Raw genomic sequence first — 22,279 nt, forward strand, 5'->3', positions numbered from 1 at the left:
AAAAAACTTATTTGGGGCTTACAGTTTTAGAGGTTTCAGTCTATAGATGGCTGACTCCATTGCTGTGGTCTGAAAATGAGGCTGTACAACATGGGGGAAGGGTGTGGTGGAGGGAAGCTGCTCCATTCATAGTAGCCAGGAAGCAGAGGAGTTGGGGGGAGGGATCATAGGAAAAATGAACCCTTCCAGGGCATGTTCCCAGTGGCCTACCTCCTCCAGCCATACCCCATCTGCCTACAGTTACCACCTACTCCATTCAATGTGGGATGGACTGATTAGGTTCAAGTTCTCACGATCCAATCATTTCACCTCCGAACATTCCTGAATTAACACAGGAATTTCTGGGGAACACCTCCTATCCAAACCATCACAGAGCTACTATAAGACAAGACCCCAGAGAAAATGGTTCCTGTCTACATTTGTGTGTGTGTGTTTAACATTTTATTTGGCTTACAGTGTTCCATTTTGTCTTTGTCCAGCTCTACTGGGATGTACAACTTTCTGGCAATGGTGTTGCTAGCTACTTTAAAGGTGCTAGTGCTTGAGAATGAATGAATACCCTCTAACAGTGTGCAGCTTAATATTAGCTCTCTGCATAGTTAAAACCAATTATCATCCCATGAGTTTTCAGTAACCCATACCGTGGTAACCACCTATGCTCCATTGACAATACCTAAAAATATCTTATTTTGTTAGAATCATTCTGAGAATAGATTGTCAGGTGGTCAATTCTACAAACCCAGTTTCTCTGGCCTATTTTCTACTGTTGGTGACTAAAGAAGGCACACACTTGATTTTGAAGCTCTTCTGACTCCAGTCAGTGAGAAGTCTTGTGGGGTGTTTTTCATTCTTCCTTTACCTATTTTTTGAGGGTGAATTCTTGAGTATCTGCAGTTGCTGACACTGTGTTCTCTAGGTGGGCTTTACTTCCTTGTATGCCCTCTGGGTTTGGAATGGTCATGACCTAAAGCCTGAAAGTTCAAGGCTTAGTACATTGTGGGCACAAAGAAGAGGGAAAGAGGTAGGGATAGGACAGGAAGAGCACAGCGGAGAGTATGAGCAAAGATATCAAATTAGTAGAAGCTGAGGGAAGCCCACCTTTGTCCGCTTAGGGGCTCAGGGATGCAGACTCCAGGTCCACTCCCGCACAGGGGACTTTCTGTGCCTTTTGTGGCTGAGCTGGTTCTTAGATGGTCCTGTAGCCCTAGACTGTTAGGTAGCATGATTCCCAACTTCAGTTTTTGAGCCCGTGGTCTAAGAGTGGTTTGTCGTGAAGATTAAGTGAAATAATGCAAATAAAAATTAAGAACTGTGCCTGGTACACAGTGCTCAATAAATGGCAGTTCTTCATATTATGCTCCAAGGTGTACAGATCTATAGGCATGCAAATTCTACACACTTATGGACAAAAAGGTGATGATCCCATAGAGAACAGTTTTCAGCAAGTCTAGTGGAAATGTATGGTATTTGTCTTCTCAGTGATTTGAAATGAGGAAAAGAAGTGGGTTACTTTGCAGAGATCAGAGAGAGCTGGGGATTTTATTTTTGTGAATATTAGTTTTTGTAAAGAAGAGCCGTCTTCTACTAGAAATTTAAAGTGGAATTAACACACATTGTGTGTATATATCTGCCTATTTTCTCCTAACACCTCCTCATCCCCTAGAACTTTTCCAGCATCTGGGAGGTCCAGTAAGAAATGCTCTTTAAATCCTCTGCATTCTTCAGAAGCCCGAGGGGTTTAACAAGTTTTGATTTTAGCTAAAATATAAAAAATACAATTTTTTCAACTTGGTTCTTTATGCCAGAAATCTTTGTGTGTTTTTCAAGTAACAAAAACCTGGGTCTTTTGTTATTGGTTATTGGTCAGTTAATGGAAAGTAGGATATTTGTTTGGAAAGAGGGGGTCATCTTGAACATTTTACAATGCTGTGTTTATTGAATGAGTAGGTTTTATACTATAAGTAAACTTTAATTTCCAGAGGGAATATATTGAAAAAGTACAGTTGGAAAGGGGTGATTTAAAATTTTCCCTTTGGGCTAAACATCTGAGGAGAAATAGAGAAAAAAAATCATTAATGAAATCAGAGACCACTTTGACATATTGAATTATAGACACACAGCACAGGGAAGTAATTTCATTCCAGCTGGTCAGCTGTGGTAATAATTAAACTTGAAGTCTAGTCTTCTACTTCTTTTTTTGTGGGGGTGTCTTATAACTGTGACTTCAGTCCCTAAGAATCAAATACTTGTTTAAAAATATTTATTGTACTCAAAGGAATAAATTTTGTGAAATAAGACTGTTTCTCTAAAATCATTCCACTCATTGTTTAGATTATTTTTCTTTTACTTTAATGACATTATAGGAGATTTGGCTCAAATTTTGTAAAGCTCCATAGAAGCAGAGAGGAAAAAAATGTAGATTAGCACTGATAAATCTTTTTTGATGGAGGATACAATAGTTGTTGAAATTCTGGCTATCAATTAAAATTCTGAAGGACTCAAGAATTGAAGCAAGCAGCAATGGAGCATGGGGAATATTTAGTTTACAATGGTAAAGTCAGTGGCTTATGAGTAGTGAAGAAAATCCCCACTGTTTGAATTAGGTATTGGCTACTGGGTCTAGATCTTTGTCTGTGAGTCTTACTCTGCCACTTCCTGGTGGAAAAGTGCTACTTTCTGTGGCTAGTCAGGGAGAGATGGAGCTTGTTGGATAGGAAAGATGAGGAAGACCAGAGGCATGCAAGAGCTATTTCCTCTCCATTACCCATAGCATGAGACAGGGCCATGTTTAAAGGTGGAAAGGTTCCCAGTAATTGTAACATCCTTGGCATTAAAAATCTGAACCTCTGATATGGAGGGTCAGATGACTCTGCAGTGGATTTTGGGGCTCAGAGCAATGGACACAGCAATGTGCCAGTAAATGGCTTGAGATCAATAGTTCAGAAGGCACCTGGGGACTCACAGACCTTCCAGTAACTCTGGATAGGACACACAAAGCATGATTGTACTCCAGAGAGGGAAGTGGGACATTGGGATGCTTTTCAGGAGGAGATGAACACAGCTGACCTGGGAGTCCTCTTTCTTGGGTCTTTTGGGTCCATTCAAGTTGTAACTGGTTCAGTGCAGGAATTAAGATTGGCCATTTCCTCTGCCTCTCCTCCATATTGATGGATTTGGAGAGGAAGCAGTGACAGTGGTCCCTGTAGCCAAAGCCATGTTTATAGACTCACCCAGAGCTTCTAGTTCTTTCCCCAAACTTGAAGCTAGGAGAAGAGGAGGAGGAGTCTTTCATGAACTGCTTGCGGGTACTCTGACCTCTCAGAGCTGGCAGATCAGGGTTATCCTAGCTGGTCCTTGAGCATCCCCAAGGGTGGAAAGCACAGCACTTTGTCATTTAAGCAAAATGAGGAAAGAGGCCTGTATAGAGAAAAATTATGACACAAATTAATACATGTGGAGTGGTTGATGTCAGATGGCTGGTGGAAATTAACATGTTGTCTAGCATAACTGTTATCTTTCTACCTTAATTAATTATATGAGACATTTAACATGTTGGCACGTGAAGCCAAACATCTGGGGTTTTATGGATGGTGGCGTTCATCCAACTGTTTGTGCTCCCTGCTTTTCAAGTAAGATCCTTGCTCACTGGGTCCTGTTCACTCGTAACTTAGGCAAGAGGCTATACATCCCCACTCTGAGCTAGGAGCTTGCGGGTAGAGGAGAGGGTCTCATTCTGAGCTATCAACTTGAGTTTTCCTCAGAAAGGAATTTGATAGGATGAAGATCCTAACAAAGATCATCCCTTTAGGAGTCAGCAAAACAGGCATTAGTCCTGGTTTTACCACTGTTTGTCCTCTAACATTGAACAATACTTAATCCCCTGGGCCTGGGATATTGGTGGTGGTTTGGGATCATAATTTCTGCTCTGATTTGCTCAGAGTTGCACCAAGACCACATTGCAAAGTTCTAAAAACTGTATGTGTTTTATAAATTGTTCATTTATCCAAAAATATTTTATTACATGTGTAGGTGTTCCAGGCATTTTGCTTAGCTGGTTATTTAATAGTGAACAAGACACCCTGACCCCTGCAAGGAACCTAGACTGCGTGACCACCAAGCATTTTAAATTGGGATTAATGCTGTGATAAGACTAACCACAGGGTACTATGCAAGCAACCAACCTTGAGAAGTGAGATGGTGGGTCAAAGACAGTCTTTGTTTTAAAATAGGGATTAAAGAGAGGGCTTGGTTGTTTTTGCATGCCTGGAAGAGAGCCTTGGAAAGCTTCGTTTAGCACAGCTGCTGAGTTTCTCTGAAATTCACAGGGTACTAGATTTCTTGGGAAGAGAGTGAAACTCCAGTCCAGTATGCAAGCTTGCTGTTTTTTGGCTGGAGGATGCTGAAAGGCCATGTGGGAACAGGCCCAGCGCAGCTGACACCAGCTTCAGAGTGTGAGAAGGGAAGCTCCCTTCTGTTGCTGGCTCTGCACTTATCATCAGCTTAAATCAAGAGGCTGCTTAGTCCCAGGTGGTTGGACTGAAGCCGTATTGGCCTCGAGGGAAGCTCTTGCTTAAGCGGATACACGCCGGTTCTGTGTAGGCCCTGCCTCTTAGGATTTGTTTCCATATTTCCTTAATTTAGGAAAAAATTAAATCTGCAAAAAAGAATAGAGTAACAACCTTGTGTGTACAAATCCCAGCACCAACAATGATGGCTTTGCCCCATTTAGCTCAGCTGTCCCTGGACTCTGAAATCATGTCATTTTACCCCACCTACCTTACCATGCTTCTCTAAAAGAAAAGATACTTCTATAACCACAGTGACATGATCACATCTGAAAATTTGGAGTGTTAAAAAGCTTTTCTTTTGCCCCTTTTTCTGCCTCAGCATTTTATTATGAATTTCAAGCATACGATAAAGTTGAAAGAATTTAAAAAGTGAATGGCTGTATCACCTAGCCTCTATCATGAACGTTGATGTATCTCTCCATCTATTTCCCATTATTCATCATCCACCAATCCATGTCACCATGCATTTTTATATATTTCAAAGTAAATCATGGAGATCAGTAAACTTCCCACAATAGTTCAGCATTTAATTTATCAAATATAGTTCCTTTTTTCTTTTGAAATAAACTTTGTAATGAAATGTCAGATCCTCAGATGTGTTTGCTGGGGTTTGGTAAATTCCTGTGCTTATCTAACCTACATACCCATCAAGATGAAGAACTTTGCCAGCATGCCAGAGTCCTGCATGCCCCTTCCTAGTCAACCTCTTCTGTCCCTCCTAGGGGTGACTACTGCTTTATTCACCCCCTCCCACCAAATATAAGTTTCTTTTATTCTAGAATTTCATATAAACAAAGACCAAGGTAATACATTCCATCCCCCAGGGGATTGGTTCTCTAAGAGTTGGAAAGAGAAGGACCCTGGAGACTGCTGTTTTTTTCCCATGCTTCCCTTTAAGACTCAGTGGGTCATTGCCAAAGTCTTGTCCACTGCATCTTTTCCAACTAGTTTCCTGGATTCTTTCCTCTCCTCTCAAATTTTCTCTTTAACCTCATCCACCTTCCTTCTTTCATTGTATTTCCTTGGCATTCTGGGCTCTTACTCCATCAATTATTTTTGCTCATCAAAGAATCTCTCTTTGCTGACCTGTTTCTCTACCTACAAAGATGGTCTGACTTCATTTCTTTTCCCATAATCCCATGATGACCATCACATAGCTAATCTTTTTTGGGTACCTCCTGGGCAATATCTAGAGTTCCTACTTTACCTTTCTTTTTGCTTTTTGCAACAAATTTTTTCTGAATGGTGGTCTCTCATCTATCACTCCATATCTTCAACAGCACCAATTTCTTGGTCCTATCAAATAAAATATCTTTGCCATAATACCTTTTGACTTTTCTGTGGCATTTAACTATTGAACACTTAAAATGTTTTCTTTCTTTGACCTTTGAATTTTTACTCTTGTTAGTTTTTTTCTTATTTGTCAGTTTTTCCCTCTGCAAAGTTATTTTCCTTATTCATAAATATGGTGTTTTCCAAAGTTTTGTTTTTCTTCCTTTTTCTTTTCTTCTTGGCAACTTCATTCATATTTTTATGGCTTCATTGTCATTCCAGATGTCTTCCAAACCTGTGATTCCTACAAGTCATCATTTTTGACAGCCTGGGGACATTTCCACCAGGATTCCATTTTCTTCCTCCCCATTCTTCCTCCCCTTGCTTTGCTCTTGGCAGACATGGTAATCAATCAAGGTGTTTTTAGTCTTCAAACTTGTATTCTTAGAATATTTTCAGTGTGGCATCCAGGCAACCTCTTCTAGTTGGTACATCATTTGCAACTGTTTGTCATATTTGCAGTAGATAATCTTTAAAGTTGCTTGTTCTCTGACACATATTGAAGGGTTTTGCTTTGCTTTCTATTACCCAGGATCTTTTCTTCACAAGGATAGATCACCACCACACCACCAAAAGTTCCTGGTTAATCACATGGAGTAACTTATACACTGGAGTTGTACATATGTCTCACACTGTTCTGATTCTTGGTTTGTTTGCTTTGTTTTTTTTTTGGTACTGGGGTTTGAACCCAGAGGGAGTTTACTACTGAGCTACATCCCAAGCCCTTTTTATTTTTATTTTGAGGCAGGGTCTCACTACATTGCTTAGTGTTTTGGTAAATTGCTGAGGCTAACCTTGAACTTGTGATCCTCCTGCCTCAGCCTCCCACATTGCTGTGATTACAGGTGTGTACTGCCATGTCTGGCCCATTCTGATTCTTAAAAGATCTGTATGGATGAGGTGAAGGCAGGGAGTGTGAGACATCTTGTCTCAAAGCTTGCATGAAGTTTATGTGTATATTCAAAAGTTCTTATTTTACAGTTCACAAAAGTGTTCTCATTTGTCTCTTGGCCTCCAGGTATATTATAAATACAAGAGAGCAAGTTTTAACAAATAAATATTTAAAAGGTTTATAAAACATCATGGATAGATACACATGCATTTAGGATAAGTGTTGGCTTTACCCATTCCTAATGGGGTTGGTTTTCTGGAGTTATCTTCAGGGGAAAAAAATTCTAGAAACATGGGTTCTCCTCTTAAAAGGCTTTGCCTTTAGTATCTCAGAGTTTTTGCTGTTCCAGCCACCCTAGAGTCTTCCTGGACTATTGGCATGGATGATGACTTTTATGACTCAAGGCTTGGCCATTTTGCCACCTATCCTAGACGGAGGGTGCATTTTCTGTACCCAGTGTTTTCCTTGCCTAGCAGCTGTGACAGCTCATCTACAGGGGAAAAGGAAAAATAGGCTGCAAATCCTTGAAGGGTTTGAACTTTGTGTTTTAAATGGGATTATAAATGGAAGTCAATTATGTGGGATGTGATATGGCCCTGGGGTGAAGCCTGCTGCTGACCAGCTGTGTGACCTTGGTCTCAGCATTCACATCTGTATGATGAAGTGGTAGGGCTGACTGATCTCTAGGGTCCTTCGAGGTCCAGCATTCTGTGTTCTTTTTCTGGTTGTTACTGTTTAACTTTATCTAATGACAGTCTCTTGTTTAGACAGCAAAGTTAGTTCCAGGAAACAATGAGAGTTTCAAAGAGCTGTTGGAGTTGCATCTATTTGTTGATCTGTAACGTGAATTTTTCAGGGTCAGCAGGAAATGGGGGAATGTGCTGTCTTGGAGACTCTGTGAGTGTAGCTGAGGTGACTTGGAAGTGACAGGTCAGAGACCTTCCTATTAATTGATGTTAGGTTTATCAGGGCAGGCAGGGTACAGAAGAATTTGGTATAGGCTGGTATCCTCTTGAGTCACATAGCACATAGCTGTGATTAAGAGCAGAGTCTTGAAACCTAGGTTCTAGTCTTGGCTTCATCACTTTTTGGCCATATGGCCTTGAGCCTGATAACATCTCCGAAGGCTCAGTTTTCATGTTTGTAAAAGGGGATGACAATAATGCTGCTCCCATAGCCTTGCTGTGAAGTTTAGTTGGGAGAATAGATAAAACTCTTCCCACATGGTGCATAGTAATCGCTCTGTAAATGTAGCCTATTAATTATAGAATGCTTGTCTTGGACTAGGCTAGGCATTTTACTTCCAGTACCTGATTTAATTCACACAATGATACTCAGTAGTGTGGGGTTGTTATTCACATAACTATGGAAGAGGAATTTGGAGTTCAGAACAGTTAGGTAATTTTCTCGGCATCATGAAGGAGTTGGGATCCAAGTTAGCATTGGAAACTGAATCTTGCTGCCTTTGTACTCTGCGCTCTGCCTCTTCTTCATTGTGGACAGTCAGGCAATTCTAAAAGGCCATCCTGGAGACAAGTTATCAGTATTCACAGATGGTGCTCTCCTTACAATAGGTAGGTTCTAAAAGACCACTGGAAGTTCATTTACTTGAAAAATCCAAAGTTATACCAGGTTCTATTCATGCTGCCTGTTGGTGGCAAGAAGACATGTCCATTGATGAATAGCATCATTTGAAACCATGAAAATACTTAACACTTATGTTTATGCAAGGAAACACAGAAGATAAAGGGTCCTAGAAGAAGTTGGGACACTATAGTACAGCAGAGAACTGTAATTGGCAATATTTCATTGCTTGCTTTACAGTAGTTGAGAATGTTTGGAATGTTTCTAACACAAGTAAGTGACAAAGGTCTGAGGTGATGCATATACTACTAACTCTGATATGATTATTACATACTGTATGATATGTATTGGAATATCATATTCTACCCCATAAGTATGTACAATTTTTATGTGTCAATGAAAAAATTTTAAAAAATCAAAAGTTTAAATGATGAAAATAAAGATGGCTAAAAACCTAAAGAGATGGAGACATAACACTGTGCACACTCTAAGCAGAGAAAATGTCACAGTATCTAGTGGGAACATCAGTAGCTTTGTAGGGAGCTGGGGTGGGCACAAAAAATTGGTGACATCCAAGATGGAGCCTTGAAGGAAAGGACACATTTCTGTAAAGTGGAGTGGCAAGTAGTGAGCAGGTATGCGAAGGGTTCTAGGTGCATAAAACTGAAGCTTGGTGTTATATATTGAGGTGAATCATGGAAAACTTTAGTTTTTCATGTCTTCTAATGCCTTTGATTGAATCACATGAAGGCAGGTTATGCAAGAAAGAGACAAATACTTTACTGGTCAACAAATATAACTCCAAGCATCTTTGTTTTCCTCTACTTTTTAGAGAAAAGTTTTAACACCCAAGTGCTTTGTAGTTCCTTTGTACCTTCAAATTCTAGACCTGCCCTTTCCAATAGGGAAGTTAGTACAAGTGCAGCTAATCCAAACTGAGCTGTGCTAAATGTATAGCATATACTGGAGTTTGAAGAGTAACTCATTAATAATTTTTATGCTGGTTACATGTTGAAATGATATTTTGACTATCTTAAACATAATTAAAATTTCACTTGTTTCTTTTTAACATTTTAATGTGACTACTAGAAAATATAAAATGACTTGTATGGTTTGCATTCTATTTTTATTGGATGGTGTTATTCTAGAGGTACCTATAAAAAAAAAAAGTCCTTAAAAGTTCTGTTATGCATTCTAGGGTTACCTGAGGCCCATATGGCTCAAACTAGCTGCATGTCAGGAATGTACTTGGTCATTGAGATGTGACAGAGGCCTGTAGCCATGGTGAGGTAATGAACATCCTTTGGAGCTTTCGATTTTCTGTCTGCATGGTGAAGACATTGGATCAGATAGTCCATGGCCCCTTTCAATTTTAAAGTTCTATGATTCTAGTTTGGAGTTGAAGTTCAGAGTCAACTATTACTAACTTTTTCTGAGTTTCATCAAAAGGTTTCTACTGTTCCCTTTACCAGGTATCAGAGAAAGTCCCTCTGGAGTAGTAAATTCTGGAGTGGAAAGACTTCAGAGAGTTCTGGTAGATTAAAGTGACCCCTGCCCTGCCCTTTTCATTGCTTGCCTCTTGGTGCCATCTGGGTTTGTGTGAACATGCACCTGAGTGAGGTGGCCAATGCAGCTGGAAAAATGATTCTAGTCTCAGCTTGAAGAGGTCTCAGTTGTTTACTTTATGGTCATAAAATCTACTTTTAAATACTCCAAGTGTGGTGATTCCACAAAATTTCTTTTGACACTAATTGTTCCATAAAAATCAAGAATCTGAGTGTCTTTCCTTTTGAATCTACAAATAGAAAAAATCAGTCATTTTCCTTTTCCTGATGACTTTTAAATGCCTTTCTTTTACCAATTCTCCTACATACTGCTTAACTGTCTGTCCATCCAACTATTAAATAAATATGTCAGATGCTGTACTAGCTTCTGGGGACATGGAGATCTCAGACTTATTTTTATTCTAAGAGGTAGGATAAACATGGGTCTTGGGGGGTATTCAGGCTGTTATGGGTACAGGTAGGAAAAGGAGATGTCACTATGAGCAAACTCAGACAAAGAACATTTATGGATAATTGTTTTAAATATTTCAAAGTGAGGCAAGGTTTTAGTTAAAAAATAATAAGTCAAATAACATATGTCCTATAAATATATGTTGATATAATTCCATTTACTAGAGCTTCAGTGTCTGGTTGGAAGCTTATTGATTCCACTCTCAGGGTACCGCATTACAGTATTTTGCAATTAAATTTATTTTTCTTTTGGAATAAGCACAGTGTTGTTACATTTTAAAAAATTAACAATATGGAAAGGGGATATGAAAACGTAAATTGTTCTGGTTTAAAAATGGGGGTACTGAAAAGGAAAAATATGGCTATGACTTCAGAGTCCATTTTATTGCAAATGCCTGACTCTAAGAAATCCTTAGTGAAATCTTGACTTTTCTCTTGGAGGAGAAAATATAGAGGGAGGTATTTTTTGCTAAGCAGTATTTCTTGGTTTTTGATTTGAGGTTTGTAGAAATCCTAAAATGATAGGGTACTAACCAACTCAGATTGAAATCTCACATAACTGGACTAATAGCACAGAAATGGTGATAACATCTAACATTTATATATAGCGGGAAATGGTTGTTTTGTTTACTTGTGAACATATCAATTTATCTCAAGTGAACAGAAGATACGTTAAAGTACTCACTAACTATGCACCAATTAGAAGATATTTTATTAAATATGTAAAATATTGTCAACTTTGTACATAAAATGCCAATGATGTGCATTTCGAGAAAAGAAAACTAAACTTATATTGATTGTGTTTAATACTGGAAAGTTTAGGTGTTCATACAATAAGGACAGGATACATATGAAAGATTTCCCTGTAAATACTTAGGAATACAGTAGTCTCTTCTTATCCAAGGTTACTCAGTCAACCATGAAAATATTAGATGGAAATATTAGATGGAAAATTTCAGAAGTAAAAAATTCATAAATTTAAAATTATGTGCCATTCTGAGTAGTGTGACAAAATCTATCACCATCTCCACTAGGCCCACTTGGGCTATAACTCACCCTTTAGCTTTGCTGAATTGCCTAACCTTGAGTCACTTGGTAACTGTTTTGGCTTTCAGGTCAACTGTTGTGGTATTGAAGTACTATTTTCAAGAATCCTTATTATACTTAACAGTGACCTCGAAGTGTAAAAATAGTGATGTTGGCAATTCAATTATGCTGAAGAGAAGTCTTGAGGTGCTTCCTTTAAGTGAGAAGGTAAAAGTTCTTGACTTAATAAGGAAAAAATATCATAGACTGAGGCTAAGATCTTAGTAAGTTATTGTTAATTCTTTACTGTAGCTTAAGCTTTATCACAGATATTATGTCTGAGAAAACAGTATAAATGGGGGTGAGGAATGTCTATGGTTTCGGGCATTCATTGGGGTCTTGGATGGTGTCCATGTGGAGGAAGGCTATATCTAAAATATTTACCACAAATCAATAGTATTTTCATAATAAAAATAAGTGAGACAATTTTGTACCATTTTAAGTCTTTTCCTATACACAAATCTACAAATGAGAAGAAAACAAACAGGAACACCTCTAAAGGTACTTGTTAGTATGCAGGTCTTTTCAGGTGATCATACATGTGTTGGTAATTTTTTCTGAGGGTGGGGTGCTTGAGGAGAGATGCATAGAACAGCAGTGTTGGAAGTATTGGATTCAGTGACAACAGGAGCATCATGTCAATTATTGCCTGGAAAATAGCTTTACATTCAGCAGTAATGAGTTCTCAGTCTCTTTCTCCCTCTGATTTTCTCTCCTCTTCCCCATATGCTACCCCCGAGTACTGTATATTTGAATTTATGTAATTAAAATGTAAAAACAATTTCATGTCATTTCTTGGTGCAACTAATTTGGAAATTACTAACATGGAGTTTGTGCTGGTTCCTGATGACTAGAGGTGCCCCAGCTGGCCTGTAGGGACTGTGGGTGAGCACACAAATAATTTAGATGCTGCTTCCTTAGTTGTTGACAGCTCCAACAGCTGCTCTTTGTCCTGGTGTAAGTAGAATTAGTTTTATTTATTAACCATGCTTATAAAATGGAAAAAGCTCATTATGAACTATAAAATATTATCTATTTATCATTTTCTTAATTCATTTCTAGACGCCATCATTCATTCAGTAGGTGTTCACTGAATGCCTACTATGTGCAGGATGTGAAGTGCTGGGGACATAGCAGTGAACAAGATGGGGGAAGGTCCTGAGTTCAACAGATGAGATAGACAATTAAGTAAAATCACAAACAGATGTGCCAGTTGCAGATGACAGTAAGGCACAAGAAAGGCACAAGCAGGGAGGAGAGAGGGAAGGTATGTGTGTGGGGTGTTTTGGCAAAAGTATAATCAGGAGACATGTTTCCAAGAATGCCATTATTGAGGTGAGACCCCAAAGAATAAATGAATGAAACTTTCACTATGAAAATGGTTTTCATAGTCTGTGGTGTTCGGTGGACTCGGAACTGAGGCAGTTTTGCTTTGCATGGTACCACATGTATGGAACAGAACCAATCAGTTAGCAAAGACACTAGCTGGACCCAAAGGCAGAGCCCGAAGCTTCCTGTTAGGTCAGTACTAAGTAGTTGCTGGGTTGTTGGGAGGCCTTAAGAAAGGGTCTGTGGCAAGTGGGGCTGCACTCAGAAAGGTCAGGCGCCATAGCCTGTTGTGGTGTAGAAATATTTTGTGTTTATACAAGTAAAATGGCATTTGTAACAACTGAACATCAGCCATGGTTGTGTCTAATTCTATGATCCAAGGTATTTGACCAACAGCAGTTAGAGACTATCTTTTAAATTCTGACCACTTTTCATAGTTTAGTAGGGAAAACAGAGGGTTAAGTTCTGGTTTTCATTGGTGGCAACCAGAAGATTTTATATCTGGGTCACATTTGAAGAATGTGGCATTATTAAACTGGATGTATTCCTCCCAAGAAGGTAACTCCCTGTGTCTTTTATAGGCGGCATCACTGTCCACATGTCCCTACCAAGATTTATGATCAAACAGAGAAACCATGTCTTCTCTCCGAATACACCGAAAACTACCCTGTCCACCACTCTTACCTGCCCAGAGAGTCCTTCAAACCCCGGAGGGAGTACCAGAAAGGGTCCATACCGATGGAAGGCCTGAGCACGTCAAGGTGAGAGCCAGTCTTGCTGATGTCTGAATGTACATTATGTTCAGGTAGTATACAGTCTGAGCAAACTAATGTGCAGTATTAACACAAGGTATAGAAGTTGTAATGTTAATGTAGTATATCTCTGAAAAAAAAATTGCATTTATTAGCCTGTGTAGTTGTTCCCCAACCCCCCCTTTAAAGAGAAAGAATTCTTACTTGCTGAGGGTGGGGGTCAGGGAAGGCCAAAATGGTCTATGTAACGAAATGAGGGAAGTTAGGTCAAGTAATAAAGGGATGGAAAGATGGGGGAGGCTGCTGCAGAAAAACAAGTTTTGGGTTTCTTGAGAGGTTCCGGGTCAGTTTGGAAGGTGATGGTGGTGGTGGAAAAGAATTGATAATAAAGAAAGCATGAGCATTTTTGCAATTATGCTATAGATTTTTGAATTGGGGTCCCCTGGAATGTTCAAGAAATATGAACACAGAATATATTTCTTTGAAAAATACTCCTGATTTCCTCTCTTTGACTTTCAAATTAGGACTGGTTGGATCTGAGTCTGTTTAGAAGTAAAACAACATGGCTCAGCGTGCTATAGAGGTGTCTGCTTTGGGCACCGGGTGGGGAAAATGCTCAGTCTGAGTGTCCTTCTACATGCTCCAAGATTCTAGCTGAGTCTTGCATCAACAACTTGGCTAGTGACCTCCAGGTGGTGATGCCTGACTGGTGGTTCAGTAAGGTAGGAACACCTTTGAGTACAATTGGGCAGGGTCTCTGATGGTACAGTTTAGTCTAGAGGTGTGACTTGAAGATTGATGCCTTCTCTACCTTCCCATTCCTCATCCTAAAGGGCAGACTTGCTATACTACAGAGATAATAGTGTGTTAAAAGTTCCTGCACAGTGCTTGCATGTTATAGGTGATTAGGACCTGGTGACTTTTCTTCTTGTTCACCCTTTGCCTCATAACTTTGCAATCTTGTAGTGCAGATTCCAGATGGCCCAGGTGAAACGACAACTTTTCCCCAGGATAGCGCTGGAAATATCCTCCACTGAACTTTTGAGGTGGAGGCATTATTATGTACTAAAAGCTGCTATCTTCTAGATACATAGGAAGTTCATGTCTGGATTAGGGACTTGAGGACCCACAAGGGGAGAATTGAAGACAAGGAATTTCTGAGCCTGGTAGCAATCACTGGACAGGGGGAGCTTGACAGTGGGAGGTAGTTGAGGCCTTGTCTGAGACCTGATCTAGATTAGGTCAATACTAAGTATATATTAAATAATTTTGTTTAAGTCTAATGTTTCTAGGTCCTAATACATTAAGAGAAAAGTCTTTTCAAACTATAACTTACAGTTTGGGTTTCATTTTTACAAGAAAACAATATCTCTAAAGATTTAAAGACCATATCAAGAGAGATGAGCCATTCCTGAGAATTGTTGTTCTTCCTTTTAAGAACCATGGGCATCACATATCTCAATAGATGCAGAAAAAGCATTTGACAAAATGCAGCATCCATTCATGTTCAAAACATTAGAAAAACTAGGGATAGTAGGAGCATTCCTCAACATTGTAAAAGCTATATATGCTAAACCCAAGGCCAACATCTTTCTAAATGGAGAAAAACTGAAAGCATTCCCTCTAAAAACTGGAACAAGATAGGGATGCCCTCTTTCACCACTTCTATTCAACATAGACCTTGAAACTCTAGCTGGAGCAATTAGACAGAAGAAAGAAATTAAAGGGATACAAATAGGAAAAGAAGAACTCAAACTATCCCTATTTCCTTATGACGTGATTCTATCTAGAGGATTTCACCAGAAAAATTCTAGAACTTATAAATGAATTCAGCAAGTAGCAGGATATAAAATTAACACCCATAAATCAATTGCATTCCTAGATATCAGTGATGAATCAACTGAAAGAGAAATTAGGAAAACTATCCCATTCACAATAGCTTCAAAGAAAATAAAATATTTGGGAATCAATCTAGCAAAAGGGGTGAAAGACCTTTACAATGAAAACTATAGAACACCAAAGAAAGCAATTGAAGAACTTAGAAAATGGAAAGATCTCCCATGTTCTTGGATAGAATTAATATTGTCAAAATGGTCATATTGGGGCTCAGTGTTAGAGTGATTGCCTAGCACATGTGAGGCACTGGGTTTGATCCTTAGCACCACATAAAATAAATAAACAAAATAAAGGTATTGTGTTCATTTATAAACTAAAAAACTTTTTAAAAATAGTCATAGTACCAAAAGCACTATACAGATTTAATACAATTCCTATTAAGGCTCCAATGATGTTCTTCATAGAAATAGAAAAAGCAGTCAAGGAATCCATCTGGAAAAATAAGAGACCCAGAATAGCCAAAAAAATCCTCAACAAGAAAAGTGAAGCAGGAAGCATTAGAATACCAGACCTTAAATTATACTACAGAGCCATAGTAACAAAAATGGCACGGGATGGGCACCAAAACAGGCATGAAGACCAATGGTACAGAATAGAAGATGGAGCAACAAACTCACTTAAGTACAGTTACCTCATACTAGACAAAGGAGCCATAAACATATATTGGATAAAAGATAGCCTTTTCAACAAGTACTGGGAAAACTGGAAATCCATATGCAATAAAATGAAATTAGACCCCTATCTCTCACCCTGCACAAAACTCAACTCAAAGTGAATCAAGGATGTAGGCATTAGACCAGAGATCCTGTGCCTACTAGAAGAAAAAGTAGGCTTAGGAACTGAATTCCTCAACAAGACTCCCAAAGTTTAAGAAATAAAATCAAGAATCAATAAATGGGATTGTATCAAACTAAAAAGCTCTTCATAGCAAACAAGAACATGGAGAGAGAGCCTACAGAATGGGAGAAAAATCTTTGCCATGGGCATATCAGATAGAGCATTAATCTCCAGGATATATAAAGAACTCAAAAAACTTAACACCCAAAAACCAAATAACCCAATCAATGAATGGGCAAAGGAACAGCACAGACACTTCACAGAAGAAGAAATAAGAATGGTGAACAAATACATGAAAAAAATGTTCAACGTCACTGGCAATTAGAGAAATGCAAATCAAAACTAAAATTTCATCTCACTCCAGTCAGAATGGCAATTACCAAAAATACAAGCAACAAAAAATGTTGGCAAAGATGTTGGGGAAAAGGTACACTTATACATTGCTGGTGGGACTGCAAAGTAATACAACCACTCTGGAAAGCAGTATGGAGATTCCTCAGAACACTTGGAATGAAACTACCATTTGACCCAATTATCCCACTTCTTGTCATATACCCAGAGGACTTAAAATCAGCACAGGTGACACGGTCACATCAGTGTTCATAGCCGCTCAATTCACAATAGTTAAACTATGGAACCAACCTAGGTGCCCTTCAATAGATGAATGGATAAAGAAAATGTGGTACATATACACAACAAAATATTACTCAGTCATAAAGAAGAATAAAATTATGGCATTTGCTGGTAAATGACTGGAACCGGAGGCTATCATGCTGAGTGAAATAAACCAATCCCCCCAAACCAAAGGCTGAATGTTCTCTGTAACATGCAGATGATGACTCACAATAGGTGTGGGGTGGGAGGAGTTAAGGTTCGTTGGTTTGGACAGAGGGGAATGGGGGAAAGAAAAGGGGATGGGAATAGGAAGGACAGTAGAATGAATCAGACATTACTTTCCTATGTTCATATATGTTCTCTGATATGTGGGTGCTGACTCACAATAGGCAGGGGGAGGGAGGAGTGGAGGCTCATTGGATTGGTTAGGGGGTAGTTGGGGGAAGGAAGCGGGGATGGGAATGGGATAGTCAATAGAATGAACCAGACATAATTTTCCTATGTTCATATATGAATACATGGTCAGTGTAACTCCACAGCATGTACAATCACAAGAATGGGAAGTCATACTCCATGTATGTATGATATGTCAAAATACATTGTACTGTCATGTAAAACTGAAAAGAACAAAGAATAATAAAAAAAAAAAGAACAAATGGCAACTTCAGTGAAGAGTCCTAGGACTCTGAAAGACCTCAATTGGTAGAGAGGGATGACTTGTCAACATCATCCTCTGCTATGTGTGGCTCTTCTCATCTCTTTATACACAATTTTCAGGAAGTCAAGAGCTCTTTGTGGGATGTAAAGTTATCAGCTTCGGATATTGTTGTGTTAGGACTTGATTTCCTGTCCTGAAAGCATAAGTGTGCTTTGAGGGTTGGAAGTTGGGAGATGCTTTTTGTTTGTGGCCCAAAGCTTAGGATAACAAAGATAAGCCCTCACTCTAGGACAGAACCCCTGCCCCACGGCCTAACTCTGAGGCCCCCAATGTATCCCACATACCCTTCCTTCTCCTGATGGTGCTTTGTAAAGCAAAACTTAGCCTCTGACCTGTCCTAAATTATTCCTACCTTGTGTCACTTACAATAATAAACACATTATCCAGGAGGTCCCTATGCTCCTGCCAGAGTCGAAGTAACAATAAATATAACTTACATTAAGATGCAGCTAAAGGGAAGGAGGGAAGTTACTGGAAGAATTTCTAAAACAGGTTATTAACGATCATAAATGCTTTAAAAAGAAAAAGCAGTAGAATCAAGGTTACCTGTGGGGAGGGAAAAGAGCAGACATGGGTCTCTCTATTTCTTTCAAAAAGAGAAGTCAGGAGGAAAGGAGCCAAAGGCATCTCTTCTCTCCTTGGTACCTTAACTTCATTGTTTCTCAACCCTGCGCCTGCCACTCTGGGCATTTATTTTCATGAACTGAGTAAAACTGTGCTCCTTTCAGGAAATGTGGGGAAGCTGCGATCTGGGTGTTCCACCAGAGGCTTCTGGGGGAAGGGATGGGTCAGCCCTATGCCTGCATAGCCTTGGTTCTGCACAGATTGTCACCTATTGCCCCTAGGATTCCTATTTCCTTAGCATCTCACCCACTTCCTATCCAAAGGCCAACTCTACTTAGTTTCTGAAGCTGGACATGGGGCTTTCACCTGCTGAATGATAAAGTCATATGGCCCAGAGCTTGGCTGGGTTGGTGATTAAGCCCAGACACAAAAAACACCTGGTTTCTGGAAAGGTTATCTTCCCAGCATGAGGCCTGAATGCAGCTGCACACAACTCTCACTGACCGTAAATCTTGGGGATTTACAGCAGGTGCCATAAGGGGAGTGCTTGAGATTTCCAGCCCTCCTCAGTATGAAATGGTTTCTTGAAGCCCTTGGTTATTCTCTCACATAGGATTTACCTTTAGTTCAGATAGATCTTAGATCAATTTATGAATAAGAGGTTTGCACTTCAAGCTTCATTTCCCCTTAGGCATGTCACTATGTGAAAACACTTGGACCCCCTCTTGGGACGTTATTTCTGTGAACTAAACCTGCTTCCTAAAGATGGGGAAAAAAAGTATAGTCTCAGAAAAAAGAGGTGACTCTTCAGTGGTGTTAGGCTTTATCCCAAAAAGAAGGGAGGACTGTGGCTAGAAGGGGCAATAGAATTGGGTTCGACTGCATGGGTTTGGCTGAAAGACAGAGGATAAAGGGTTGATAGCATCATCTCTTTCATTTTATTGATTAGATTTCTTAATAAATTAAGAGTAAGAGAGGGAAGCACCAAAAGAGAAAGGGTGTTTGGTATCCTTTCCAAAAGTTATGAAAGAAGCAAGGAAGTTGATAGTAGGCTTGAGTCTTCCCAGCTTACTGGATTTTATACATTTTCTGATCAGGGACAGTTTATTTCCCTACTCCAGAGCAGTCCTATTGGAAACATACTTTTTCCCCTTGAAAAGGTTGGGCCCGAGAATGGATGAACACATGCGAGGAAGCTCTCAACCTTGCTTGGACAATTTCAGAGCCTTTGAATTGTCTTTGATGATGTGCATCTTTGATTAAATTCGTGAGCCAATGTTGTGGAGACTCTGGATGTTTTTTACATTCCTCTGAAGAGCATTTTTGTTTGTTTGCTTGCTTGTTTGTCAGGAAGGTAATAACTTGATTGGACTTTGAAGTAAGAACTCCATTTTTTGGGTGGCGGCTCAAATATCAGTGTAGTCCTCTGTCCTGAGTACAGTTGCTTAAAGTCTGCCTTCTGCAAGTGGGATCAGGCAGAGATTTGGGCATGGCTGTATGCAGAATTTTGGCTTCCTGTCCTTGGTTTCCTCCTTTTCAGGATTTCTTCCTTATTTTCTGGGATTCATGGTTGCCTCCCTTTTGGTTCTCTTGTTCTTTAGTCAATAGAGAGAATAAAGAAACACTTGCCTTTTAGCTGCCGGACTTGGCACAGACTGGAGCTTGCCTTCAGGCTGGGAGCTTTGAACATAAGCAGCTAATGGAAACTTAACCAGTGAAGACTCGTTCAGAGCCAATTCCTTTTCCCACCTGTTGGCTTTCCTCCAGAATCTGACTATTTTGATCTCCCTTTAGTGCTTTCAGGTAGTTGAAGATTTTTTTCCCCCAGAGTTTATGTGAAGTGGTGACAGATGTTAGCTTCTGTCTCAGTAGAAGCTTTGGAGGGGTTGAAGGTAGAAGAGGAGATAGGCACTGTAAAATTTGAATCCTGGAGGGCATGTACTGGAATCCCATCTGTTTCAGTGAAGATGAGAAAGATTTAGTGTGTCCAGTCAGGATCAGAGCCAAGATTCTAGCACTGTGATTCAGCCAAGGTATCTTTCTCAGTGGTCTAGAAAGGGCTCCCCAACTTGCCTGGGTACCATATTGGCTTCCTTCAAAGGGTGCCTTTTGACCCCTGGGAAGTTTAGAAATCACATGTGGAAATAGTGAAATAAATCAGCTGACAAAGAGGAAACACCCCTTGAGGAGATCAGAGAAGAGGACAAACCATGAGGAGTGTGATCACAGAAGTCCAGGAAAGAGAGTATTAAAAAGAATGAGAGGAGAGAGGCCTTGAGGAGGGCTTGGTGGGAAAAGGATGAGAAACAGTGATGGACCTGGAAATAAGGTGGTACTTGATGGCTTTGGTGAATGTGAGGAGTAGCATCAGATTTGAGTGGGAAGTGAGGAAGGCATGCAGACCACACATGGAGAACACTTTCTAGAAGACAGGTAGGGGAGGAGGAGAAGACTAAATAGAGTCCAGTGAGGGTTGTGCCATCTTTTCTTTAAGATGGAAGAGATGGGAACAGGTTTGACTGAACAGAAAGGAGATAGATCAGGGAAAGATGTGAATACATAGGGTGCAGGAAATGATTCTCAGATGAGAATCCTTGAGAGAGAGGGAGGGGATTCAGGGTAAAGGCGGAGGAGATTTGCTTTGGCAAGAGAAGAGACTCCTCTTAATGTGGATTCCATTTTAATATGATGGATTCCTTGGGAACTATAACAAATTCTGAAATTCGCATGAATGTTAAGTTTTCTTTCTAAAAAAGTGTAGCATAACCTATTTGTTGTAGTGAAAATCTTCATTTCCTACTTCTAGACTCGTGACCCTAGGTAGCTGTTATGCTATTTCCTCTTTTTTCAGAGTCTTGTCAAACACCTTTCTTTAGCTTTGCCAAATGAGTTGAAGTCAAGTTGTTATGACTTCCCCAGCAGGGCCACTTTAACCTTTGCTTAACTCTGAGGTTAACTCTTGGCCTTCCATACTCTATAACTTTTATAGCTACTCACCTCAAAGAAACTCAGGTCTTTGAGCAATTTTTTCCCTAGGTTCATAGTCACAGTGGGCACAAGAACTGGGGAATATACCACAGAAAGAGATGGGAGATTCAGCATTCTTTTGGGAATTTCTGGGAAGAATAAAGACTTTTCTTTCACATGAACTTAAAGGCTGTGAGATTATGTGTGATTGGGGGACATGCATTTATGTTGTGGTTAATATGTTTCAGTGAATGTTCTCAACATAAAAACAAAATGAGGAAACACATAAAGTCTGATTAGATTCACTTGTAAGCCAAGGTAACCGTTTTGGGGTAAGATCTAAATGAATCAAACTTTAGATTTAAAAAATTGTTCTCTCTTTGGAAGTGGATAACTTCTCCCTTCAACACCCATACCTGTTTGCTTTAGTTATAGCTGATTAGAGAGTTCAACAGAGGTGCACATTTACAAATGGACTTGCATTTTGTACTGAAGTAGACTATCAATTTCTTTAAAGCGGTGAGCAAGGATTTTACTGCATCTGCTTCTGTCTTTGAGAAGTTGACTTTGGGATAGTCTGCAGGCTGGTGAGCTTGTTGGATAGCATTCATTTGCTCTTTTCCTGTGGAAGCACAGGAGCCTAGGAGCAGTGAGTGTGCTTCAGTTGTCAAAGAGTCTGGTGCACTTGAACAAAGGTTCTCGCAGCATCTTGAGAGACAGTTGTTTGTTGGTAGGAGTAACAGCAGAAGAAGAAGCCATGGCCTTGAGCTTGGGGCCTGGCTGTGGAAGGTCCCTGCCTGGAAAACCCTCCTGGGTGCTCTTGGGCAGGGGGGCTCTGCACTGTATATAGCCTGGGCATCTGGCTTTGTTCCTTGCCTTTGTATCTCTTGATATTTCTTGGAAGTGAAGATGTCTGTGGGTTTGGGTAGCCATGACTGAACATGGGTTTATGAGGGTTTAGGGACCTATGGTTTTAGGTTGCCTTGAAACCCCACAGCTGCCTTTCTGAGTGGGGGAGAGCTCAACTTTCCTTGGGGGAATTCCCTTCAGAACATAAACTTTTGCACAAAAAGATAACTTTCTAGTTAACTGGATTTTGGTCTTTTTCTATTATCTCTGTAGCC

The 22,279-nt window shown here is 39.8% G+C and overlaps 1 protein-coding gene across 1 annotated transcript in view; it reads left to right on the forward strand.

Moving 5' to 3' along the window:
* The first annotated feature begins 9,657 nt into the window (after positions 1-9,657).
* The window catches only part of Saxo1 (stabilizer of axonemal microtubules 1), a 29,927-nt gene continuing 17,305 nt past the window's right edge, over positions 9,658-22,279 (forward strand). Inside the window, exons 1-2 of the mRNA XM_047524014.1 lie at positions 9,658-9,665; positions 13,388-13,567. Coding sequence (XP_047379970.1) covers positions 9,658-9,665; positions 13,388-13,567 — 188 coding nt within the window. The remainder of the gene's footprint in view (positions 9,666-13,387; positions 13,568-22,279) is intronic.

The sequence above is a fragment of the Sciurus carolinensis genome, chromosome 14, assembly GCF_902686445.1.
Source record: "Sciurus carolinensis chromosome 14, mSciCar1.2, whole genome shotgun sequence".
NCBI lineage: Eukaryota > Metazoa > Chordata > Mammalia > Rodentia > Sciuridae > Sciurus > Sciurus carolinensis.